Consider the following 22,186-nt stretch of genomic DNA (forward strand, 5'->3'; position numbering starts at 1 on the left):
AGTAGAAGCCACCCTCGTCCGGACGAAAGGAGGAGCAAGAATCGCGTCTAAAGCTTCTTGGTCCCGGGCTGTAGGCAAGTCAAGTGCTACCGTAGGCCCCACTGTTATTTACAGGAATTATAGCAAGTCCTGTAACTGGTCTCGGAACGATGAAAGGCGGAATGCTATGTAAACTGTCCCTGGTGCATTGACAGACAAGGCTATGTAGACTCCGCCGGCCGTGTGTGCCTACAAGCGCGCCATCCACTGTCCCTACCCTACTGCAGTACTAGTGCATCTATTCTATTCACAGCCCTGCATTGCTAGGAATCAAGGCATGATCATTATGCGGACAAACCAACTCTTCATTCGTTACCTTTGGGTTCTTTTTTTTCTTTTATTCCATCCTCTTTTCATTCTTCTCTTTCTACTTTTTTATTTCATCGTTCCCTTCAGTAATGAAACGCCCGCTAACCCAGCAAGTCGCCACGCTACTTCCCCTACATAAACCCTCCTACATATCATTTGACTCCCTCTGCGCTTTCTTCATACACATACGCTTGAGCACACATACAAAATTCCTCCCACACCGCCTATATTATCACTCTTTCCTTAAATCGGCTTTCTTGGTGTCTATCCTTGGCATACAGAACCTGCTGCTCTTCCTCCACTTTCACACTCTCTCTCGCACCAGCACTCATACCCTCACACAGCTGGAGTCTGTCTCCTAAATACCCACTCTGCCAGGGTCAGTGCAGCCCCGCACATTGTCCCGCCAGTTACGGAAGCCAACCTATGGCCCCTCCTCCCCGGAGCCCAGATGGTGCTACACATTTATATCTAGGAAAAAATTAAACATTCAAGGGGCTTCCAGTCTCTGAAGCATTTTGCCCTTTGAGTCTCACTTTTATCACCTTGACATGCGTCAGTGGGAGTAAAAACACTTTCTGGACGGACCCGCGGAGGGTTAGCCCTAAGCGAAGTGACATATCAACATATTTATAATCCTTTTGTTTTCACACATTTTACTGCCCATATTCTCCCCGATTGCCCAGACCTCAGTGGAATGAAGGCATCCAGTTCTTTCACCTCCCATATAATTTTTGACTGCATGTCTGTGCGGCTATAAGGCTTATAAGGTCCCAAAGGCGAGACCTATTGGCTATGCCAATGCTTGTTTATGTCTGGCTACAGACAGCCTCAGCTTATTTGCTGGTAAGCTAATGAGATCCACGCTAATGACTCACGGGATATCACAGTGAGTAACTGATCCCAATATGTTGTAGTTAAAGTGGCTACAGTTTCTGCTCACAATTCCAGATACCTGGAAAAATGGTACCACCATGTGCCTGCTGTAAATATTACATGCAATCCAAATGTGCTGGTATTGCCAACACCTGTTGTTTTTTATCCTGCCTTCAACTGAGCCCTTACCCTGATCCCTTATACTTTCCTGTCCTTCCTCAAGTATTTTTGTTCACACATTATTCATACATTTTTCTGCTTATATTGTTTGTTTTCGGATTATTATTTTCGAAAATAAACATGTCACATCGCAACAATCTGATAGCCTGGGATGAGGGGGCAGAAACCACCCTCCCTCACATCTGTGCAATACTCCTAAGTGGTGCTTTGCTCCGATGAGGAACCACACAATATGCAAAGCCCCCCTAGTACCCTTCTATATCATTGAGCTCACAGGAGGAAAAAACATGCCTGTTCAGAAACACTAACATAGCAAGAAGGCACAACTTTTCCATCCAAAGCAATAAACATCTGCCCAAAACAAAGGTAAGATTCAAAGGTGGGGCCGCATCAGAAAACTCATGTGTTAAAGACACTGTGTCTTATTTGATGGGTCGTGCAAGTGAAGGAAGTTATCTTTGGTCTTGTGTGTTTGTCGATGACAGAATGTGCTGGGTCATGTGTGTTTATGCAACTGAATAGGAGAGTGTGTGTGTATATTTGTGCCTGTTTGTCTAGGGAGATGTGACAGGGTATCGGTGTTGTGGTGTGATGTGATGTAGCATGGCGTGACTTGGGGTATTCCAGTAAAGACAAATGGAAGCATGGCTGGAGAGGGCTGAGGAGGACATACTTGGTTGCTCCTTGTTGCAAAGTCATCCTGTGCCCTGGGAACCCCCAACTTTTTGCTGACTGAAACTGGTGGTAACTGACTTTGACTGGCCCTGGGCTCTGTTTAACCAGGCCCAGTGCCAGTGCCACGCTATAAGGGAACACATTAGAATACAGTTAAGACACCCAACATACACTAGGGTACACTATGGTATGGTGGGGTACCCCTGTAATTGGCATGACCTACCCCATAAGCCCCAAGTATGTAATAGGGCAGGGGATTGAAACTACCTAGAAGTCTCCAGTATCCTGGGGCAGGGCAGTTTGGAAACCAGTAGATTTTCTGCACTAGCATGTGTGCAGTGCTGAAGCCTGAGGTCAGTTTAAAAGCAACCCTGGTGGCCAGGACAGCTTTTAAACCTGAAATTGTACCCAAACTCGACTTTGGGGGTATGGGCCCTTAAAAATAAAAGACCTATCATGTTTTTGCATAATAGGGACCCCCAGGGTCACCCCTAGGTATCCCAGGGGTGGGGGGTCAGTTATCTGTAAGGAGCGCCCTTATAAAATGAGTTTTTATATGCCTGGGTAAAGTTAAATTTTACATTTCACTCCCCATATTGTGTTAAAGAGCTGCTCAAATTCGACTTTGATGCTAGAAGAATTGGGTAAGGATAATCTGCATGATTTCTGCAGATTCAGAACCCCTGAAGTCTCCCCTAGTTGCACAGGGGGCGGGGGTCCTGTAGAAATTAGGGAAATACTTATTAAATATGGTTTTATAAGCCCTGGTTCTTGAAAAGTGGCCCTGGTCATTTTCCCCATTGCAAACCCCATGGCCCAGAGGTTAACATGGTAGGATGATTAATAAATATTGATAGGAGGGGACTAGCCGGACCATTCAAAGACTTCCCAGAATAGTAGTAGTAAATCCGACAATATTATATTGTTGAAGTTCTCCTAAAGTGTACATACAATAAGTTATGAGACTTTCTTGTTTGTAAGTCCAAATTCAGCCTTTCAGTGGTCAGCCCTGATTGGTCAGAGTTAAGCGGATTAGCCAGGTTGCTGGGAGGGCAGTGTGCTGTTCTATAGGAATGCCAGGCCAGGAGGTGGCGTCGTAAACTATGCTCTTCAAAGGCAAAGGGGAGGCCTGGGTTTCAGTCCACTATGACAGTCTTGACCCAGAGGCAGGGCTAGGCTTAAGGAAGGTATGTGCAGATGGAAGGGGGAGAGTCCATGGAAATAAGACATCCCAGGGGGTGTGTTTAGCGTGTGTTTAGCCAGCTCTTACCTCCTTGCTGGAAAATCAGCCGTTATGGATTTGGAAGAATGATGCACTCTGGGACAAACTAATGCCACACTTCCACAGGATGTGGTCATAACTATGAGGAGTTGCCCTGCTCTCATTGGTCAGCAGTGACCTGGTGCTTGACCCAGAGAATTTTGAATAAGTATCTGAGAGGGGCAGAGCCCTCCAGATCTGCTGCTTGAAACTGAATGAAGCAAGAAGTGCCCTTCTGGAAAGTTATTTTACTCTGCAAGGAACTCTAAGGTCTGACCTATGAAGACTGCACCATCTGAAACTACAGCCCTGTGGAATACATTTCTGCTAAAGGACTAAGAGTAGACTCCCTGCAAGCTACAGGTTAACAGAGCTCACCTGGACAGCCCCACAAATAATTCAAAGCCTGGAGTGGCAGTGGATTTGTAAGGGTTTTGTTCAAGTGGATTGCGGAATTGAAGTTTCACACTTTCAAGGACCCTCTTGGAGATTCCAGAACCTTGGATTGTGTGTTGGATACTTTGAGACCCGCAAGCAGAACGCCAGGAAGGTGTTCTAACTGGACCCCGCTTGCTGAAGAAGGCGGCCCACTACAGTGGTGAGAATTCTTCAGAACAATTTATAAAGGTGTGACCCTGACAGAGAAAATGAAATGACTTAAAGGGGCGCTGTTGGTTTCTAAGCACTAGAAAGTGACTAATCTTTAAAAATTCATATCTCTGGTTCCCAACAGTGGATTATTTTCGTTTTGGTGTCATTTAAAAGATAAGAATATTACCTATTTTCATAAATTGGTGATGGATTTTTATTTTGTGTTGTGTCTTAATTATTTACTGAAATGGTGATTTTAAATGCTTTACATACCTGTCTTTGAAGTTAAGCCTGTCTGCACGCAGCCACGTTACCAAGGGTTGAGCAAAGGAATAATTTTCTAAGACCTATGCTGAGTCCTATCATGTGTTAGTGGCCTTATTGCCAGTGGCAGACCTACATTTGCCCCTACCAATAACCGACTTTCCAACATTTGGTGTTCAGCGGTGTGGATGAGGACTTGTGTTTAAAAAGTACACCTTTCAGTGAATAATTTCAGATTATAAAAATCCTCTAAATTGCCTTAGAAAAAAACTTTTGAGTTTATTTTTCGAATTTGGACTAAACTGTTTTTAATCCATTGTTTTGATTTTTCTAAATTGTTCTAAGTCTATTGTGCCTAGTTTTTGTGACCCAAAACTAGGGAATCATGGAGCTGGACCTGGCTAAACTGTCCCAGTTTAAGATGGCGGATCTTAGGGAACAGTGTAGGCTTAGGGGGCTGCGTCCTGCAAAGAAGATGAGGAAGGCAGGGTTGCTTGAGTCCCTAAAGACCTCTGCCCGGGCAGCAGAGGAGAACCCAAGGGGGTGAGAAGATGTTCCCCCCAACCTCACCCGAGAGAGGGGTGAGGATGAGACCTTTCCCATTGTGACTAGTGTTAGCCAGGTGAATCAAGGTGGTGGTGGGAGTGGGGGAGGGGTCCCTTACTCGGGTACCACTACTGTCCCTTGCAGAGAGACAGCTTCAGGCTCTATTAGAGTTGATTGCCTTGGAGAAGGAGAAATTAAATTGGCTAAGAGAAAATGGGATAGGGAGGAGGAGAAAAGGAAAGGTGGCAGCGAACGTGAAGAAGATGCTGAGATGTCCAGGGGTGGTAGATTTGAACCTAAACTTCCCAAAGGCATAGTACCCAAGTACACTGAGGGGGATGACATTGACAAGTGGCTAGCAGCTTTTGAGAGGGCCCTTAAAATGAGTAGGCTTCACTCTAGATATTGGGGTGCACTCCTGTGGGAGTTGATTCCAGTAGCTGGGAGGGAGAGGATGCAGAATCATACCAGCAGATGAAGGCATGCTTAGTCAAGAGATTTGGTCTGACTCCAGAACAGTACAGGGTGAAGTTTAGAGGCACGCAGAAATTGAGCTCAAAGTCTTGGGTGGACGTTTCAGTAAAGGCACTGGAAGGCTGGATTGTCGGTAACAAAGTTGACACATATGAGGGATTGTATAATTTGTTTTTGAAAGAACACATTTTGACTCATTGTGCAGAAGAACAGTTACGCCAGTATCTAGTGGACTCTAAGCTGACAGACCCCAGAGAGCTGGGGGAATCAGCTGATGAGTGGGTGAGAACCCGGGTTTCCATTCAGCACCAGGGGGGTGAACAGAAGAAAGGAGGACAGGTCCCTCCCCAGGGAAAAGCCCAGGGAAATGAAGGTAAAAAACCTAAGGAGTCCTCCAAAGACCCACAAAAACCTGCACAAGGAGGGGGGCCCGAGCCAACCTAAATTCAAAGGGAGGGGGTTCCAGGGAAAGCCTGGTAGGTTCTTTGATCCCTCAAAGGTGGATAAGTGCTTTGACTGTAACCAGCCAGGGCATAAGCAGGGAGATGCTGTCTGCACCAAGAAGCTCCCCCCTAAGGGGCCATCCACAGGGATTGCCAGTGTCAGTATAGGGGTGGAGGGTGGTGTACAGAACAGGCAGGTGGTGCAAGCAACCTTTGTGTCCCTGGGTGGGGTGAGTATTGCCACCCTTGCTGCCTTACCTCCAAACATGGACAAGTACAGGCAGAGGCGTAAAGTGAATGGGACTGAGGTTGAGGCTATCAGAGACACTGGGGCTAGTGTAACTATGGTCCTGGATGGACTGGTGCCACCAGAGAGGTTGTTACCTGGTGAGTTTCACCAGGTGACATATGCAGAGAGCACTACCAAACTCCATCCCATGGCTGTGGTGGATTTTGAATGGGGAGGCGTGACAGGCCCTATGAAGGTAGCTGTGTCAAGGGTGCTCCCAGTCCAGTGTTTACTGGGCAATCATCTTGAAGCCTCTGAGTCGTCAGAGGTGGAGAGAGGACTCCATATGAAAATATTGGAGCTCCTTGAGTGGGTATGTGCTGCGACTAGGTCACAGACTAGCCAGAAGGGAGGGGCTGGACACTTGGACCCTGGAACAAAGGGCCAAGCATCCAAGGACAAGGGCACTGGGCCTGGTGAGCCAGCCCAGGGAACTCCAGAGGTGCAGGTAGAATCTAACCCTGATGGGGAGGATCTGGCCTGTGAGGGAGGGACTCCATCCCTGCCACAGCTGACATATTTGGCAGAACTGACATGAGCAGGTTGACCCTCCAGAGAGGAGTTCAGTCAGGGACAGCGTGACAGTCTCACCCGTGAGAGCTTGAGGCGGATTGCTTCTAAGCAAGAGGAGGGGGATGACAGTGGGTTTCACAAACTCTACTGGGACGATGGACTGCTTTATACTGAGGCCAGAAACATTAAGGAGGGGGCCACCAGGAGATTGGTGGTGCCCCAGAAGTACAGAGAGTTCATCCTGACTTTGGATCATGATATCCCCTTGGCAGGACATTTGGGACGGACAAAGACATGGAACCGGTTGGTGAACCATTTCTACTGGCCCAATATGTCTGAAAAGGTAAAGGAGTTTTGCCGCTCCTGTGTCACCTGTCAGGCCATTGGCAAGGCAGGGGGAAAGACAAAGGCTCCCCTAATACCACTGCCAGTGGTTGCGGTTCCTTTTGAAAGGGTGGGGATGGACATTGTTGGTCCCTTGGACCCACCTACTGCATCAGTGAATAGGTATATCTTAGTGGTAGTTGACCATGCTACTAGATACCCTGAAGCCATACCTCGTAGAACCATTGATGCACCTGCAGTGGCTAGCGCACTGCTAGGTGTGTTCACCAGAGTGGGTTTTCCAAAAGAGCTGGTGCCAGATAGGGGTACAAACTTCCTGTCCAGCTATCTGACTGCTATGTGGGATGAGTGTGGTGTCAACTACAAGTTCACCACCCCCTATCACCCACAAGGAAATGGTCTTGTTGAGAGATTCAACAAAACCCTGTTCTCCTCCCATGCTTACTGTTTGCTTACAGGGAGGTGCCACAGAAAGGGGTTGGTTTCAGTCCTTTTGAGTTGGTGTTTGGACACCCTGTGAGGGGGCCATTGAGCCTGCTAAGAGAGTCTTTAGAGAAGCCTCTTAAAGAAGCTAAGGACAATGTGCTGGATTATGTGCTAGGCATGAGATCAAGAATGGCGGAGTACGTGTACAAGGCAAACAGGAAACTGGAGGCCAGCCAGGAGCTAATGAAGCACTGGTATGATCAAAAGGCTACTATGCCTGAGCTCCAGGACAGTTGGTGTGGGTGTTGGAGCCTGTGGCTCCCAGGGCGCTCCATGACAAGTGGAGTGGGCCCTATCCAATCTTAGAAAAGAAGGGTGAGGTTACCTATTTGGTTGACCGTGGCACCCCAAGGAACCCTCACAGGGTCCTGCCTGTGAATAGATTGAAACCACACCATGACAGGGCAGACATGACCATGTTACTGGTCACTGATGAGGGTGTGGAGGAGGAAACTGAGCCTGTGCCCGACCTCCTCTCCACTAATGTGCAAGATGGGTCAGTGGAGGGAGTTGTACTCTCTCCCAAATTGACATACCAGCAGCACAGGTGCTGGAGCAGTTTGCTGGCCTGTTCTCTTTGACCCCAGGCATCACTGAGTGGTGTGTGCACCACATTGACACTGGTGACAGCCTACCGGTCAAAAATAAACTGTACAGGTCGTCTGACCATGTCAGAGCCAGCATTAAAGCTGAGGTTGCTAAGATGCTGGAGCTGGGGGTAATTGAACCGTCTGAGAGTCCATGGGCCAGTCCAGTGGTACTGGTACCTAAACCTAATCCTCAGGGGGGACCCAAGGAGTTAAGGTTCTGTGTGGACTACAGAGGTTTGAATGCAGTCACAAAGACGGACGCTCACCCTATACCTAGAGCTGATGAGCTCATTGATAGGTTAGGGGCTGCTAAGTACCGGAGTCCTTTTGACTTGACTTCAGGTTACTGGCAGATTGCCCTCACTGATGGAGCAAAGGAGAGGTCAGCATTCTCCACACCAGAGGGACATTATCAGTTCAAGGTAATGCCCTTTGGATTAAAGAATGCACCTGCCACCTTCAAAAGGTTGGTGAACAGGCTCTTGTCTGGGTTGGAACTGTTCAGTGTAGCTTACCTGGATGATATAGCTGCATACAGTTCTACCTGGGGTGATCACTTAAACCACCTAAGGGAAGTGCTTCAGGCCATGCAGCAGGCAGGCCTGACTATTAAGGCAAGCAAGTGCCAAATAGGGCAGAGTTCCGTGGTGTACCAGGGCCACCTGGTAGGTGGGGACCATGTACAGCCTCTCCAAGCTAAAATCCAAACTATTTTGGATTGGACAGCTCCTGTTACCCAGACTCGGGTCAGGGCATTCCTTGGACTGACAGTGTACTATAGAAGGTTTGTTCAAAATTATGGGACCATTGTGGGGCCCCTAACAGAACTGACTTCTAAAAAGAGGCCCAAAAAGGTGATTTGGACCCCAGAGTGTCAGAAGGCTTTTGACACTCTGAAAGCTGCTATGTGTTCAGCGCCAGTGTTACTGGCCCCTGACTACACAAAATAATTTGTAGTTCACACGGAAGAGTCAGAGCAAGGGATTGGAGGAGTCTTATCACAGCTATATGAAGGGGGCCTTGACCAGCCAGTTGCCTTTATTAGCAGGAGGCTTCTTCCCAAAGAGCAGAGGTGGAGTGCCATTGAGAGAGAGGCTTTTGCTGTGGTGTGGTCACTGAAAAAGTTGAGACCATATTTGTTTGGGACTCACTTTCATGTTCAAACTGACCACAGGCCTCTCAGGTGGCTCATGCAGATGAGATGGGAGAATCCCAAGCTGTTAAGGTGGTCCATTTCCATACAGGGAATGGACTTTACAGGTGAACACAGAGCTGGGGCTGGCCATGCAAATGCAGATGGACTTTCCAGGTTTTTCCACTTAGCCGATGAGGACTACCAGGGTGTAGGTTAGTAACCCATCACCTTTCGTTTGGGTGGGGCTATGTTGCAAAGTCACCCTGTGCCCTGGGCACCCCCAACCTTTTGCTGACTGGAACTGGTGGTAACTGACTCTAACTGGCCCTGGGCTCTATTTAACCAGGCCCAGTGCCAATGCCAAGCTAAAAAGGAACACATTAGAATACAATTAAGACACCCAACATACACTAGGGTACATTATGGTATGGTGGGGTACCCCTGTAAATGGCATGACCTACCCCATAAGCCCCTAGTATGTAATAGGGCAGGGGATTGAACCTACCTAGAAGTCTCCAGTATCCTGGGGCAGGGCAGTTTAGAGGCCAGCAGATTTTCTGCACTAGCATGTGTGCAGTGCTGAAGCCTGAGGTCAGTTTAAAAGCATCCCTGGTGGCCAGGACAGCTTTTAAACCTGAAATTGTGCCCAAACTCTACTTTGGAGGTAGGGGCCCTTAAAAACTAAAAGACCTATCATGTTTTTGCATATTAGGGACCCCCAGGGTCACCCCTAGGTATCCCAGGGGTGGGGGGTCAGTTATCTGTAAGGAGCGCCCTTATAAAATGAGTTTTTATATGCCTGGGTAAAGTTAAATTTTACATTTCACTCCCCATATTGTGTTAAAGAGCTGCTCAAATTCGACTTTGATGCTAGAAGAATTGGGTAAGGATAATCTGCATGATTTCTGCAGATTCAGAACCCCTGAAGTCTCCCCTAGTTGCACAGCGGGCGGGGGTCCTGTAGAAATTAGGGAAATACTTATTAAATATGGTTTTATAAGCCCTGGTTCTTGAAAAGTGGCCCTGGTCATTTTCCCCATTGCAAACCCCATGGCCCAGAGGTTAACATGGTAGGATGATTAATAAATATTGATAGGAGGGGACTAGCCGGACCATTCAAAGACTTCCCAGAATAGTAGTAGTAAATCCGACAATATTATATTGTTGAATTTCTCCTAAAGTGTACATACAATAAGTTATGAGACTTTCTTGTTTGTAAGTCCAAATTCAGCCTTTCAGTGGTCAGCCCTGATTGGTCAGAGTTAAGCGGATTAGCCAGGTTGCTGGGAGGGCAGTGTGCTGTTCTATAGGAATGCCAGGCCAGGAGGTGGCGTCGTAAACTATGCTCTTCAAAGGCAAAGGGGAGGCCTGGGTTTCAGTCCACTATGACAGTCTTGACCCAGAGGCAGGGCTAGGCTTAAGGAAGGTATGTGCAGATGGTAGGGGGAGAGTCCATGGAAATAAGACATCCCAGGGGGTGTGTTTAGCCAGCTCTTACCGCCTTGCTGGAAAATCAGCCGTTATGGATTTGGAAGAATGATGCCCTCTGGGACAAACTAATGCCACACTTCCACAGGATGTGGTCATAACTGCGAGGAGTTGCCCTGCTCTCATTGGTCAGCAGTGACCTGGTGCTTGACCCAGAGAATTTTTAATAAGTATCTGAGAGGGGCAGAGCCCTCCAGATCTGCTGCTTGAAACTGAATGAAGCAAGAAGTGCCCAAATGGAAAGTTTTTTTGCTCTGCAAGGAACTCTAAGGCCGGACCTATGAAGACTGCACCATCTGAAACTACAGTCCTGTAGAATACCTTGCTGCCAAAGGACTAAGAGTAGACTTCCTGCAAGCTACAGGTTAACAGAGCTCACCTGGGCAGCCCCACAAAGAATTCAAAGCCTGGAGTGCCAGTGGATTTGTAAGGGTTTTGTTCAAGTGGATTGCGGAATTGAAGTTTCACACTTTCAAGGACCCTCTTGGAGATTCCAGAACCTTGGATTGTGTGTTGGATGCTTTGGGACCCGCAAGTAGAATGCCAGGAAGGTGTTCTAACTGGACCCCGCTTGCTGAAGAAGGCGGCCCACTACAGTGGTGAGAATTCTTCAGAACAATTTATAAAGGTGTGACCCTGACAGAGAAAATGAAATGACTTAAAGGGGCGCTGTTGGTTTCTAAGCACTAGAAAGTGACTAATCTTTAAAAATTCATATCTCTGGTTCCCTACAGTGGATTATTTTCGTTTTGGTGTCATTTAAAAGATTAGAATATTACCTATTTTTATAAATTGGTGTTGGATTTTTATTTTGTGTTGTGTCTTAATTATTTACTGAAATGGTGTTTTTAAATGCTTTACATACCTGTCTTTGAAGTTAAGCCTGTCTGCTCGCAGCCACGTTACCAAGGGTTGAGCAAAGGAATAATTTTCTAAGACCTATGCTGAGTCCTATCATGTGTTAGTGGCCTTATTGCCAGTGGCAGACCTACATTTGCCCCTATCAATAACCCACTTTCCAACACTCCTGAATGGGACATGTAAATGGAGAAAAAAGGGATGCTAATAGTACCCAAACTGGAGGTGGAGAGAGTGCTAGAACTGACAGGGCAGCAGACATTCATAGCTAAAGGAAAATGGGTTGGAGACAGGGTAGGGGGTAATAACAGGGGGCCGAGTTTGGAAAGTAGATAGTGGAACAAGTTGTAGGATTAGGACTGAGCCACTGGACACAGCAGGAACACTGAGAGACAGACAGCATGAAATGAAATGGAGATACTAATACTGGAAGACAGACACAGGAGGAATCACAGGAGCGGTGATAGAAGCAAGAAGTACAAGAGGAATACCAATATAAATGATGCATAGTAGAAGTAAACGGGAAAAACGTAAGCAAAGTGAAAGAGGTGGTGAACATGTAATGCTGTGAAAGAGTACTGTAGACTACCTCTTACTTACTTGCTCCATTTTTTGGGTTCATACGCCAGCTTCCGTCTCTCGTATGTCACCAGCCCTGTGCGCACTAAAAACAAAATATATTACACAAATCAGGAGACAAGGAAGACATTTTTCTTTTTAGTCATAAATGAATACTTTTAATGTTTACAATTAGTTTTTAATGTGTAAATTATTTTTGTATGTGTTTACAAAGGGAAATGAAATGTACAAACTCCAAACATGGTCCTGCAAGGGTCACAATATTACCAAATCACTTACTTGTACCACTGATTTTGAAATACATTGTATTTTATTGTTTTGTCAAATGCAATATTTGTGTTATATTGTGGATGTATCTGTTTAAAACCTTTTCGGGTTAAAAGTATAAACTGGTGTTTACAAAAGTATGTCTGTGACTCAACCAGGAACCCTAGAGCAGGTCCTGGTGTCTGCTCCCCTTGCTGCCTCGAGTGTTTTGCCAGTAAACGTTTCCCTTTTCTGTTTTTTTGTCTTATGCATGTGCCTTATTTCATTTTGTTGAGATATTATGTCTGTACTGTGTCTTTGTTTGAAACTTTTTTTTTTTATTATCTTTTTATTAGAATAACCAGCTCCATAACAATGCACATCGGTCAGCATCAGAAGTTCATTGACAATTCTGAACAGAATCAATCATAGAATCACTGTAAATAATTGGACCTACATACAAAGATCAAGCCCTTGAACAGACATTGATGTAACGGCAAAGGCGCCCCAATTGCCACAGAAATAAGTCAGACCATCTGCAATCATCATCCACAGTTCGCCCACCCCCCTTATCCCTCCGAATCCATAATGTGTCCATCATGATCCACAGTAGCAGCCCGAGGGGCTCAAAGTAGGCAGGGTGACACAGAACATCATCATAAACAGAGCAGTCAAGAAATAAAGATCCGTACACATACATTGCATTAATCAAGTGCAGACACAGACTGGGAATCCATCAACTCTCCCCTGTACCGCCCCCTGCCGCCCATATTTTCTCCCATTTCTTGGGGCAACCTCGGCTTTTATAGATAACTTTTTCAGCCCGCTGGCACCAGTCCAGACCTCGCTCCCATTCTTCCACCGTTGGCAAAAGATCACTTCCCCATAACCTTGTTATATTTCTCTTGGCTACCATACTCGCCAGAGCTAGCCATATCTTGTCCCATTTCGGCCAAGTGATGTCGCTCGTAACCCCCAAGACATGCCATCTGCTTCCAGCGGGACCTCCGCTCCCACCACTTCCGACACAATGCCTGCCATTCTTGACCAATATGCCCGGACTCTGGAGCAATCCCACAAAATGTGGAAGAAGGTGCCCTCCTCTCCACACCCCCTTAAGCAAAACCATGAATCTACATACCCTATCCTGTACTGTACCGTTCGTGCGGTGTATGACCTGTTCAAGATGCGTAACTGGACTAGTCAGAACGGGGCGCGAATCGCCACTTCCCGGGGACACTGTAAGGCCTCCCCCTAGTCGTCGTCCTCCAGCAACCCCAAATCTGATTCCCACTTTTCTCGCAGAGGTCCCAGTGGGTCCGTGAGGTTATTGATAAGCTTCCTATACGTGAGGGAGATAGCTTTGTCGATCGTGGGGTCTAGCAGTAGTCTGTCTTCCAGGGGGCATACTCAGGTAGTTGTTCCCCCTGGCTCAGGTGTTGGTGCAGGGTATGTCTAAGTTGTTGGTAGTGTAAAAACTCCCCATTTGGAATTCCACCTGCAAGTCCGTAAATCCCACCATCCCCCCCGTTTCCAGATATCCCCAGGCACATCAATACCAATTAGGCTCCATTGATGATGACCCTGTAATTTCGCAAACTCCAGGAGGAAGTTCCCAACCCACAAAGAAGTTTGTGCCGTGAGTTTCGCCTCCCATCCAAGTAGTTTCGTCGCCCGCTTCCACACTCCTACCACCACCGCCGTTTGGGGTGGCAAAGGCCGGCCGCGCCTGCCCCTAGTGTAGAGAGCTGCTAAATAGGTACCACTGCCAAAGGCCATACGGTCCGCCACGTAGGCTGGCTCCTCCAGCGGGGCAAACACCCACCCGTTGAAATCATAATCAGGTAGTAGTAAAGGCGGACATCCGGTACAGCGAGTCCTCCCTCATATGGCCCCCATTGTAGCTTCCTAAGAGCTATTCTCGGGCAACCCTCACTCCATAGCAGGGAACGCTGCTCCGATTCGATCGTTCTAAAAATCTATTCCTGGACCGGAAAGGGTGGACTCTGCAGAACATATATCAGTCGGGGGAGGTACATCATTTTAAATAAAACAGCGTGCCCCATAAAGGAGAGTGGGAGGGTCTTCCAATGTTCTACGTCCCCGTGTAGCCGCTCCAGTTGTGTCGACACGTTCAGGCGTAGGAACTCCGTGTTAGACTTTGTGACCCAAATATCGGAATACCCTTTCCAAACCAGGCCTCTACAGTCTTCAGTTAACTGTGGCTGCGGCCCCGCTAATATATGTCCTAGGGACTTGTCCCAGTTGATGCGATATCCGGAGTACTCACCGAACTCGCGCAGAATTCCCATCAACCTCTGAATGGAGGCGGCCGGTCTCTGTACATATAATAAAATGTCATCAGCATATAGCGATATACGCTCGTCCCAACCCCCTCCCAGGTCTATGCCCCACACCTTGGGGTCCGCCCGTATCCAGTGTTTCAATGGTTCCAGCGCTAAGGCGAACAGGCTCGGAGAAAGTGGGCAGCCCTGCCGCGTGCCCCGGCTCAGTTGAAACTCCCTCGATAGCACGCAATTGACACAGACCCTTGCGAGCCGTTCAGTATATAACAGCCTCACCCATGATCGAAAGTTGTCGCCAAAACCGCATATATGTATTGCCACTCCATGCTATCAAAAGCCATGTGGGCATCGAGGGATAGTAGGGCCGCCAGCATGTCGTGCAGACACCGCCTGCAATACACCAAACAGGCGCCGTAGGATTAGCCGCGTGCTTCTATGAGGCATAAAGCCCGACTGATCCGGGTGGATCAGCGATTGGACAACCGCCCCCAGTCTTGTGGCCAGGATCTTTCCAAGAACCTTCGTTTCATAATTAAGAAGGGATATGGGCCTGTATAAACTGCACAGATTTTGCGGTTTACCGGCTTTATGGATTACTACAATCGTTGCAGACCTAAGATCCTTCGGAAGCTTCCCGACCTGTTTGGCCTCGGTGAACATGCGCAACATGTGAGACGCGATTCGACTCGATACACACCCAAACGCCTCTGCCGGGAACCCATTAGGACCCGGCGCCTTCCCCGCCTGCAAGTCCCCCATGGCATCTTCCACCTCCTTGACTGTAATATCGGACTCCAAGATGTCTTTATCCGCCTGATCTAGGGTAGGCAACTGTAGGGGGGGCAATGAAATCCCCGCATTCTTGCTCTCGCCTGGTAGTTTGCGACCTATAAACTGCCTCATAATAGAGTGCGAACTCCCCCGCTATATCCTTGCCCGTGTCCTGCACAGTCCCGTCCGTCAGTCTAATCCCAGCACCCAGTTACGTTACCGATCCCATTTCTCGAAACAGGCTATCATCTTATTGGCCTTGTCCCTTAAATCATACACTCGCCTCTGGGTGGCTAGGGCGCGCGATCTCGCCTGATCAGCAAGTACATCCCTCAGCTCTTTTTGTAGGAGCTTTAGCCTGTGTCGCCTATCCTGTTCCAGCTCTGGAGTCTCCCCCCTAGCGTCCTCTAAGGCATGAAGCTCCAATTCTAGTCTATCAATTTGTGCATATTTGTCCTTGCAAAGTTTTCCCACCTCCGCCTGCACAAAGCCCTACACTATGCCATGAGATCTGACTGAGCCCACATTGTCTACGAAATATTGGTCCACCCGCTCCCGGAATGTCTCCTGAAACTCTTGATCTTTAAACAGAAATGTGTCAAGCCGGGGGGGCTCTGGACCCCGCAGGTGTACTCCCACCGGGAAGTGGTCAGATATCCCTCTTGCCTTATGATAACCACTCTGGAAGAGACCCATAGGTCCCATCTGTGTGAATATGTAATCAGTCCTGGACCCCGTGCCGAGAGCTGTAGATATATGTGTGTATTGCCGAACGTGGGGGTTATGTGCCCTCCATAGGTCCACCAGGCCCATAGCATGCACGACGTCCCGGAGAGGACATATCCCCCCCTGGCTGTTAGAGTCTGTGATCTATCAATGTCCCTAGCCATGACCTCGTTCATCTCCCCCCCTAAGAGCAGGATCCCAGTTGGCATATCCAGGAGTAATTTCCCAATGTCGGGGAGAGTGGTGCTGTGCAACTTTGGGGGAATGTAAAGCGAACAAAGATTAAGCATCCGACCCTCCCACTGTGCCAAAAGTGCCGCATAGCGCCCCAAGGGGTCTAACCATTGCCGCCCAATTGGAGCCAGTGGTAAAGCCGGCAGGAGCCCGCAGCGTATAGCCAAATCAGTTAAGGGCCTTGCAATGGTTCCCAATCAGGTGAGTTTCCTGGAGTAGGGCAATGTCTGGGCATGTCTGTGAAGGTATTGAAGTGCGCTTAATTCAGGACAAGATATTGACTTGTTGTGTCCTTGGTGTATGCATTGTAAGTATCTAGCAGACAAATCATGAGAGATGGCTGCCCATACTCCCCACCTCCTACCTCCCGCCTGCCCACCAATAGTGCCATGGGAGCCAAAACAGTTACATAATATAAGGACAGAAAAACAAAAAGCAAACATTCAACCTTCCCCTCCAACCCCCAAAACTCCCCCCTCTCCCTGCTACGCCGGCCATTATGGTCCGACGTCCCCCAACAAGCAGAGCGCCTGTAGCCCTTACAACAAAAACCTTGGGGGTGAATGCTTCAACCAATTCGGCAACCTGAGGGTTCCACCCGGCTCCCCACTACAACACGCTAGCTGTATCATCCTATCCCATTACAGGGGACAATGAAAAAAGTATAGGCCTCTGACCCAAATACGTGGACCATCCTCCCCTCCCCCCGAGTATCCCAAACAGGCCAATCAATAGGTCCGGTAAACTTTAGAACTCCCCCCCTGTGGGCCATCCTTAAGGACAGTGCCCTCCACCACATCTGTGTCTCAGTCGTTGCATACATAGGAGAGTCATAATACATCACGTGTAATCCATCTGCGTCCATCTCTCCAAGTCAGCCCAGACAGCTTCACCCCATGTCCGGCGAAGCCGATAGACTCAGAGTCCTGTTCCTGCTGGATGGCCAAGGACCGCTCTGCTGTCGACGCTCCCTCCCCATGGAGCCCACAGGAGAAGTAGGAGATTGGGGTGCCGCCCCCCGGTCTGGGGCACCCGATGCTTGTACGTGTTCCTCCAACCAGGCATGAACTTCCTCCGGGGATGTGAAGAAGAAGGATTTCCCGTCCACTAGAAGCTTGAGACGTGCCGGAAAAAACATCATGTATTTAATGCCCCGATCACAAAGCACTTTCTTTACTCCATCAAACGATCGGCGCTCTTGCTGCACCTTAAGCGTAAAATCAGGAAAGAGTCTAATAGTGGCGTTTTCCATCCGCAGATCTCCATGTTGGCTGGCTGCTTGCAGGATGGTGTCCCGATCCCTATAATTAAGGATCCGCGCAATGATCGTCCTCGGGGGAGCTCCAGGACGCGGCGGAGGGATCGGCGCCCTGTGAGCACGTTCAATGGGAAAAAAATTTGAAAGGCGTTTGGGCTTAAGGTGATTTAGGATTATATCCTCCAAGAACAAGTCAGCACTTGGCCCTTCCATCTTCTCCGGCACACCCACCACTAGTACATTATTCCTGCAGGCCCTTCCTTCCTGATCGTCCTGCCGAGCCGTCACCAACTTCTGCTGATGGGTCAGTTGCTGAACCTGTTGCTGCAACTGCTTGGTGGTGCGCTGAAGTTCTACAATATCCGCGGCGTTCTGGATGGCTTTCTCCAAGGTTTTGTTTAAGTCCGCCCTCTGCAGCGCCATTTCGATGGACACTTTATCTATCTTTGATTCCAGCGTGGTGCCCAGCGTTTGTATGGCCTGCATAATGGAGGTCAGGGACGGCTCCTGCGCCTCAGCCAGGGCCCCGGCTTGGGCTTCACCCCCGCCACCCGTAGCAGCCGTGTAGTTGTCCATGGTGTTGGTCTGAGTCATTGTGGACTTTTTGGGCTTCATGGCCATCTCCGAAACCGTCTGCAGGTCCACAGAGGAGGGAGGGGAGCACACCACTTTTCCACACTCTAGAGCACTCCGCCACCACGCCGCCCGCACCTCCAGCGCCGACTCCTCGCAGTCCGGGAGGCGCTCGTGGGCAGAGGGACTGGGCCCTTGACCGGGCCGCTTGTTGATACTTTGCCCTCCTGTGGCCACTACCTCTCAGGCCTTATGTCCACCCACGCACTCCTCGCTTGGTCTCACCTTCGGGGAGCACCAGAGCCGCCCCATAGTGGGCACAATCCGCCGTCTCTGGATCTCACCACCCTTAGTGCTTGTCGATAATAGGGCGCCTCCCCACAGGCCATATGCCGCCCTTCCAATCCGGGGCACCTCACTTCCACAGCCAATATCACTCCTGCCCAAGTTCACTCGCCTGGCTCCACAGTCTCTCCTCCTCCCGCTCGCCGACCACAGCCACGTGGAGTGATCCTCTGTCTGTCTGGGCCCGCCGCCCCTCTGATGTGTTGCCTCTAATGACTCCCCAACAAGGGGCACTGATAAGCTTCGCAGGCCCGATGCCTCAAGTCGCCCAGGATCTGCCACTTCCCAGCCAGGGTCTCTACTTGCCTCCGTGAGCCGCTCTCTAGGGCCTCAGGCTGCCAATCCTCATCCCTCCGCGGGCCCGGTAGGCGTCCACGGGGGCCCGCTGCTCCTGTCGCTCACACGGGGGGTATCTGCTCGGTGTTCAAGCCCGTGGGCCTGCCGCTCTCCTTTTGGTCGCCGGCCCACCAACCACGCAAGGCCGGTGCTTTGAACGCTCTCTCCAGCGGCCCTGGACCCCGGACCCCAGATGCTGCAACAACAGCTGCAATGCATCTCCTCGATCAATGGTAGGACCTTTTTAGCTGTTGCCACTGCCTCTTTGCCTGCAACTCAGGACCACATGCGCTCACTGAAACACTCGCCATACTCACCTCACTGACATAAACCTCCCCAGAACTATTCCACTGCCTCCATCACATCCCTGACCCCCAAAGTTATCTTCATCACAGAAACATGGCTCAACCCCTCTTCGACTCCTGACATCGCCACAGCGACAACCGACGGCTACAAGATGATATAACAAGACCACACCAACAAACACAGAGGAGGCATTGCCATAATCCACAAACAAACCATCTGTTGCACCACCGAAGACGACACCACAACAATCATGGAACACCACGACTTCCAACTGCAAACCAATAGTAAAACCACATCAGGGGTACACTCACCTACGGACCACACCTTGGCTTCTGCAGCAACATCCCCAAATGTATTGCCCCACTCGCCATTGACCCCAAGCACTACATCTTTCTCTGTGACCTCAACTTACACCTCAACGACTCCAAAGACACAAACTCCACCAACCTTCTGGAAAGCATGAGCAACATTGGCCTCACTCAACTGGTCACCAACCCCACACAGAGCAGGACACAGGCTTGAACCAATCGTCTCTCCCAGCGACAGAGCCAAGTATAGTCACTAGGAGCGACCATGCCATCGTCCATGTCACCATCGCAGGATCCCCATGCACCACCACCAGACATTCCACCTCTTGCCACCGCAGCTGGAACAAAGTGACAAAGACCCAATCAACATGCGCCCTCCACTCCACACAGCCAGACTCTGCAACGAACCGTGAAAAGGCTGCCCAGACTTTTTTCCACCTAGATCACTAACTGCCCCAACAGAATCACCCCCATCAAGCCAGCCAAGACCAGCAGATCCACTAAACAAGCATGCTGGTATACACCAGAACTCGGAACATCAAAAAGCAACTGCAAATGGCTAGAAAGAAGAAGGTGCACAAGCTGAGAGCCCACAGATCGAGTCCCCTTTAAGTCAGCCCTCAGAAAATACCACTAATCTCTAAAATACATTGAAAGAGGCATCCTGGCAGACCACATCAAAGCAAGCTCTAACCGCAGCAAGGAACTCTTCACCATCATCAGAGACGTCTTCTGCCCATAAGCCACAGAGAACACAATCCCCCCTTCCCAGAAACTCTGCGACACCCCGGCAGACTACTTCTACAACAAGGTATCCACCATCTACAGTAACTTCGAACCCCAACCCACCGACCTCTACAACAACCTCACACCAACTGATGCCACTCACAACCACCCGCTCACCGCATGGGAACAGCTCACCACTCAGAGCACTACAGCCATCATGAAATCCATTCACTCTGGAGCACCCACGGACCCATGCCATCACCTCGGGAGCAGAGAAATCAGCAGTGAACTACCCTCCATTCTCAACACATCCATCACTGCGGCAACCTTCCCAGAGGAATGGAAACATGCAGAGGCGAGACCCTCTCCTCAAGAAATCCTCCACCGACTCCAGTGAACACAAGAACTACCACCCATCTCTCAGCTCCCCTTCCCCAAGAGAGTCCTTGAGAAGGCCATCAACCACCAATTCACCGAACACCAGGAGTGGGACAACCTGCTGAAGACCTCCCAATCTGGTTTCCACTTCAACCACAGCATGGAGACCACCCTGAGAGCTGCCACCAAGAACAACAAAACCCTCCTGGACCGGGGAAACAGTGGTCCTGATTCTCCTTGACCCCTCAGCAGCTTTCAATACCATATCCCACCACACACTCATCACGAGACTCCACCATTTCAAAATCCAGGGAGACACCATCAAATGGATCACACTCTTCATTACAGGACGAACCCAGAGAATGCGCCTTCACTGAACCCAACAGCACAATCTGCAGCATCCCTCAAGGTTCATCCCTAAGTCCCACCCTTTTTAACACCTACACGACACCACTGGCCAGCATTGTCTGAACTCATGGCCTCAACATCATATCTTATGCAGATGACACCCAGCTCATCTTCTCGCTCTCTGAAGACTCCTTCATCACTAAAACCAACTTACACAACTGATTGATGAGTGTCGCCAACTGGATGAAGACCAACTGCCTGAACCTCGACACTGACAAGACAGAAGTGCTGATTTTTGGGAACACCACCTCTCCGTGTAATGACACCCAGTGGCCCTCTGAACTCGGACCTACACCCTTACCGACAGACCACACCTGAAACCTTGACATCATCCTGGACAGCAAACTCTCCATGAAATGCCAGATCAGCAGTCTCCTCCGCCTGCTTCCACAACTGCTGCATGCTCCAAAAGATCTTCAGATGGCTACCCGTCAGCACCAGGAAAACTGTCACTCAAGCCCTAGTCACCAGTCAGCTGGACTATGGGAAAGCACTCTACGCAGCAATCACCTTTCAACTCCTAAAGAGACTCCAGACGATATAGAACTCAGCTGCCAGACTTATCCCTTACCTTCTGTAACAGATCACATCACTTCCCACATCAGGAATCTCCACTGGCTCCCTATCCAGAAAAGATGGCAATTCAAGAAGCTGCTACATGCCTACATGACCAAGGACCAGCATACTTCAACCATAGCCCGAACTTTTACCAGCCCTCCAGACATCTGCGCTCGCCTACCTCGCCCTAGCACAAACTCCCCACATTCTCCGAAGCTACAGCTACTGGAACGACCTTCCCCTCTGAACATCATCCTAGCTCTCGGAATTCAGAAAGGGATAAGCTGCGCTCTACAAATCCGAGTTGATTGATTGAGGTTCTCCTGATTCTGCATCCTCTTTTTTTGCCTTCTTTTGTCTACCTTCCGGATAAGCTCAGATACCCTCAAACAGCTAGCTTTACCTCTTTTGTGAAAGTGCAGTGCATGGCATTTGCATCTGTTTAATGGATAAAACCCTTTAAATTCAGTGATGCAAGAAAGGAAAAGGAAAATGCTACTTACCAGTATGCATCTGTTCTTGGCATGTAGAGCTGCAGAGTTACACACTGTGCATAGATGGCCACCTAGTGTTGGGCCCGGATGTTTGCAGTTTGTTTTTGTCCTGGAAACTCTTTGGAACTCACGGGATAAGTGATTCCTCCTTTGGATCATACTGCGCATGGGCTCCATCCCCAGATTGTTTTTCGCCATTAGGGAAGTGATGGAGTTTGCAAGAAAGTAAGGATGTCCATGTAAGCTGTATCTAATTAAGATAATAGTGGAAC

General features: G+C 49.1%; 1 protein-coding gene across 1 annotated transcript in view; it reads right to left on the reverse strand.

The window, feature by feature from the left end:
• The window catches only part of LOC144791946 (poly(ADP-ribose) glycohydrolase-like), a 478,778-nt gene that overhangs the window by 247,575 nt on the left and 209,017 nt on the right, over positions 1–22,186 (reverse strand). The window contains exon 9 of the mRNA XM_078666771.1: positions 11,963–12,026. Within this exon, the coding sequence (XP_078522897.1) occupies positions 11,963–12,026 (64 nt within the window). The remainder of the gene's footprint in view (positions 1–11,962; positions 12,027–22,186) is intronic.

The sequence above is a fragment of the Lissotriton helveticus genome, chromosome 11 (assembly GCF_964261635.1).
Source record: "Lissotriton helveticus chromosome 11, aLisHel1.1, whole genome shotgun sequence".
In the NCBI taxonomy this organism is placed as follows: Eukaryota; Metazoa; Chordata; class Amphibia; order Caudata; family Salamandridae; genus Lissotriton; species Lissotriton helveticus.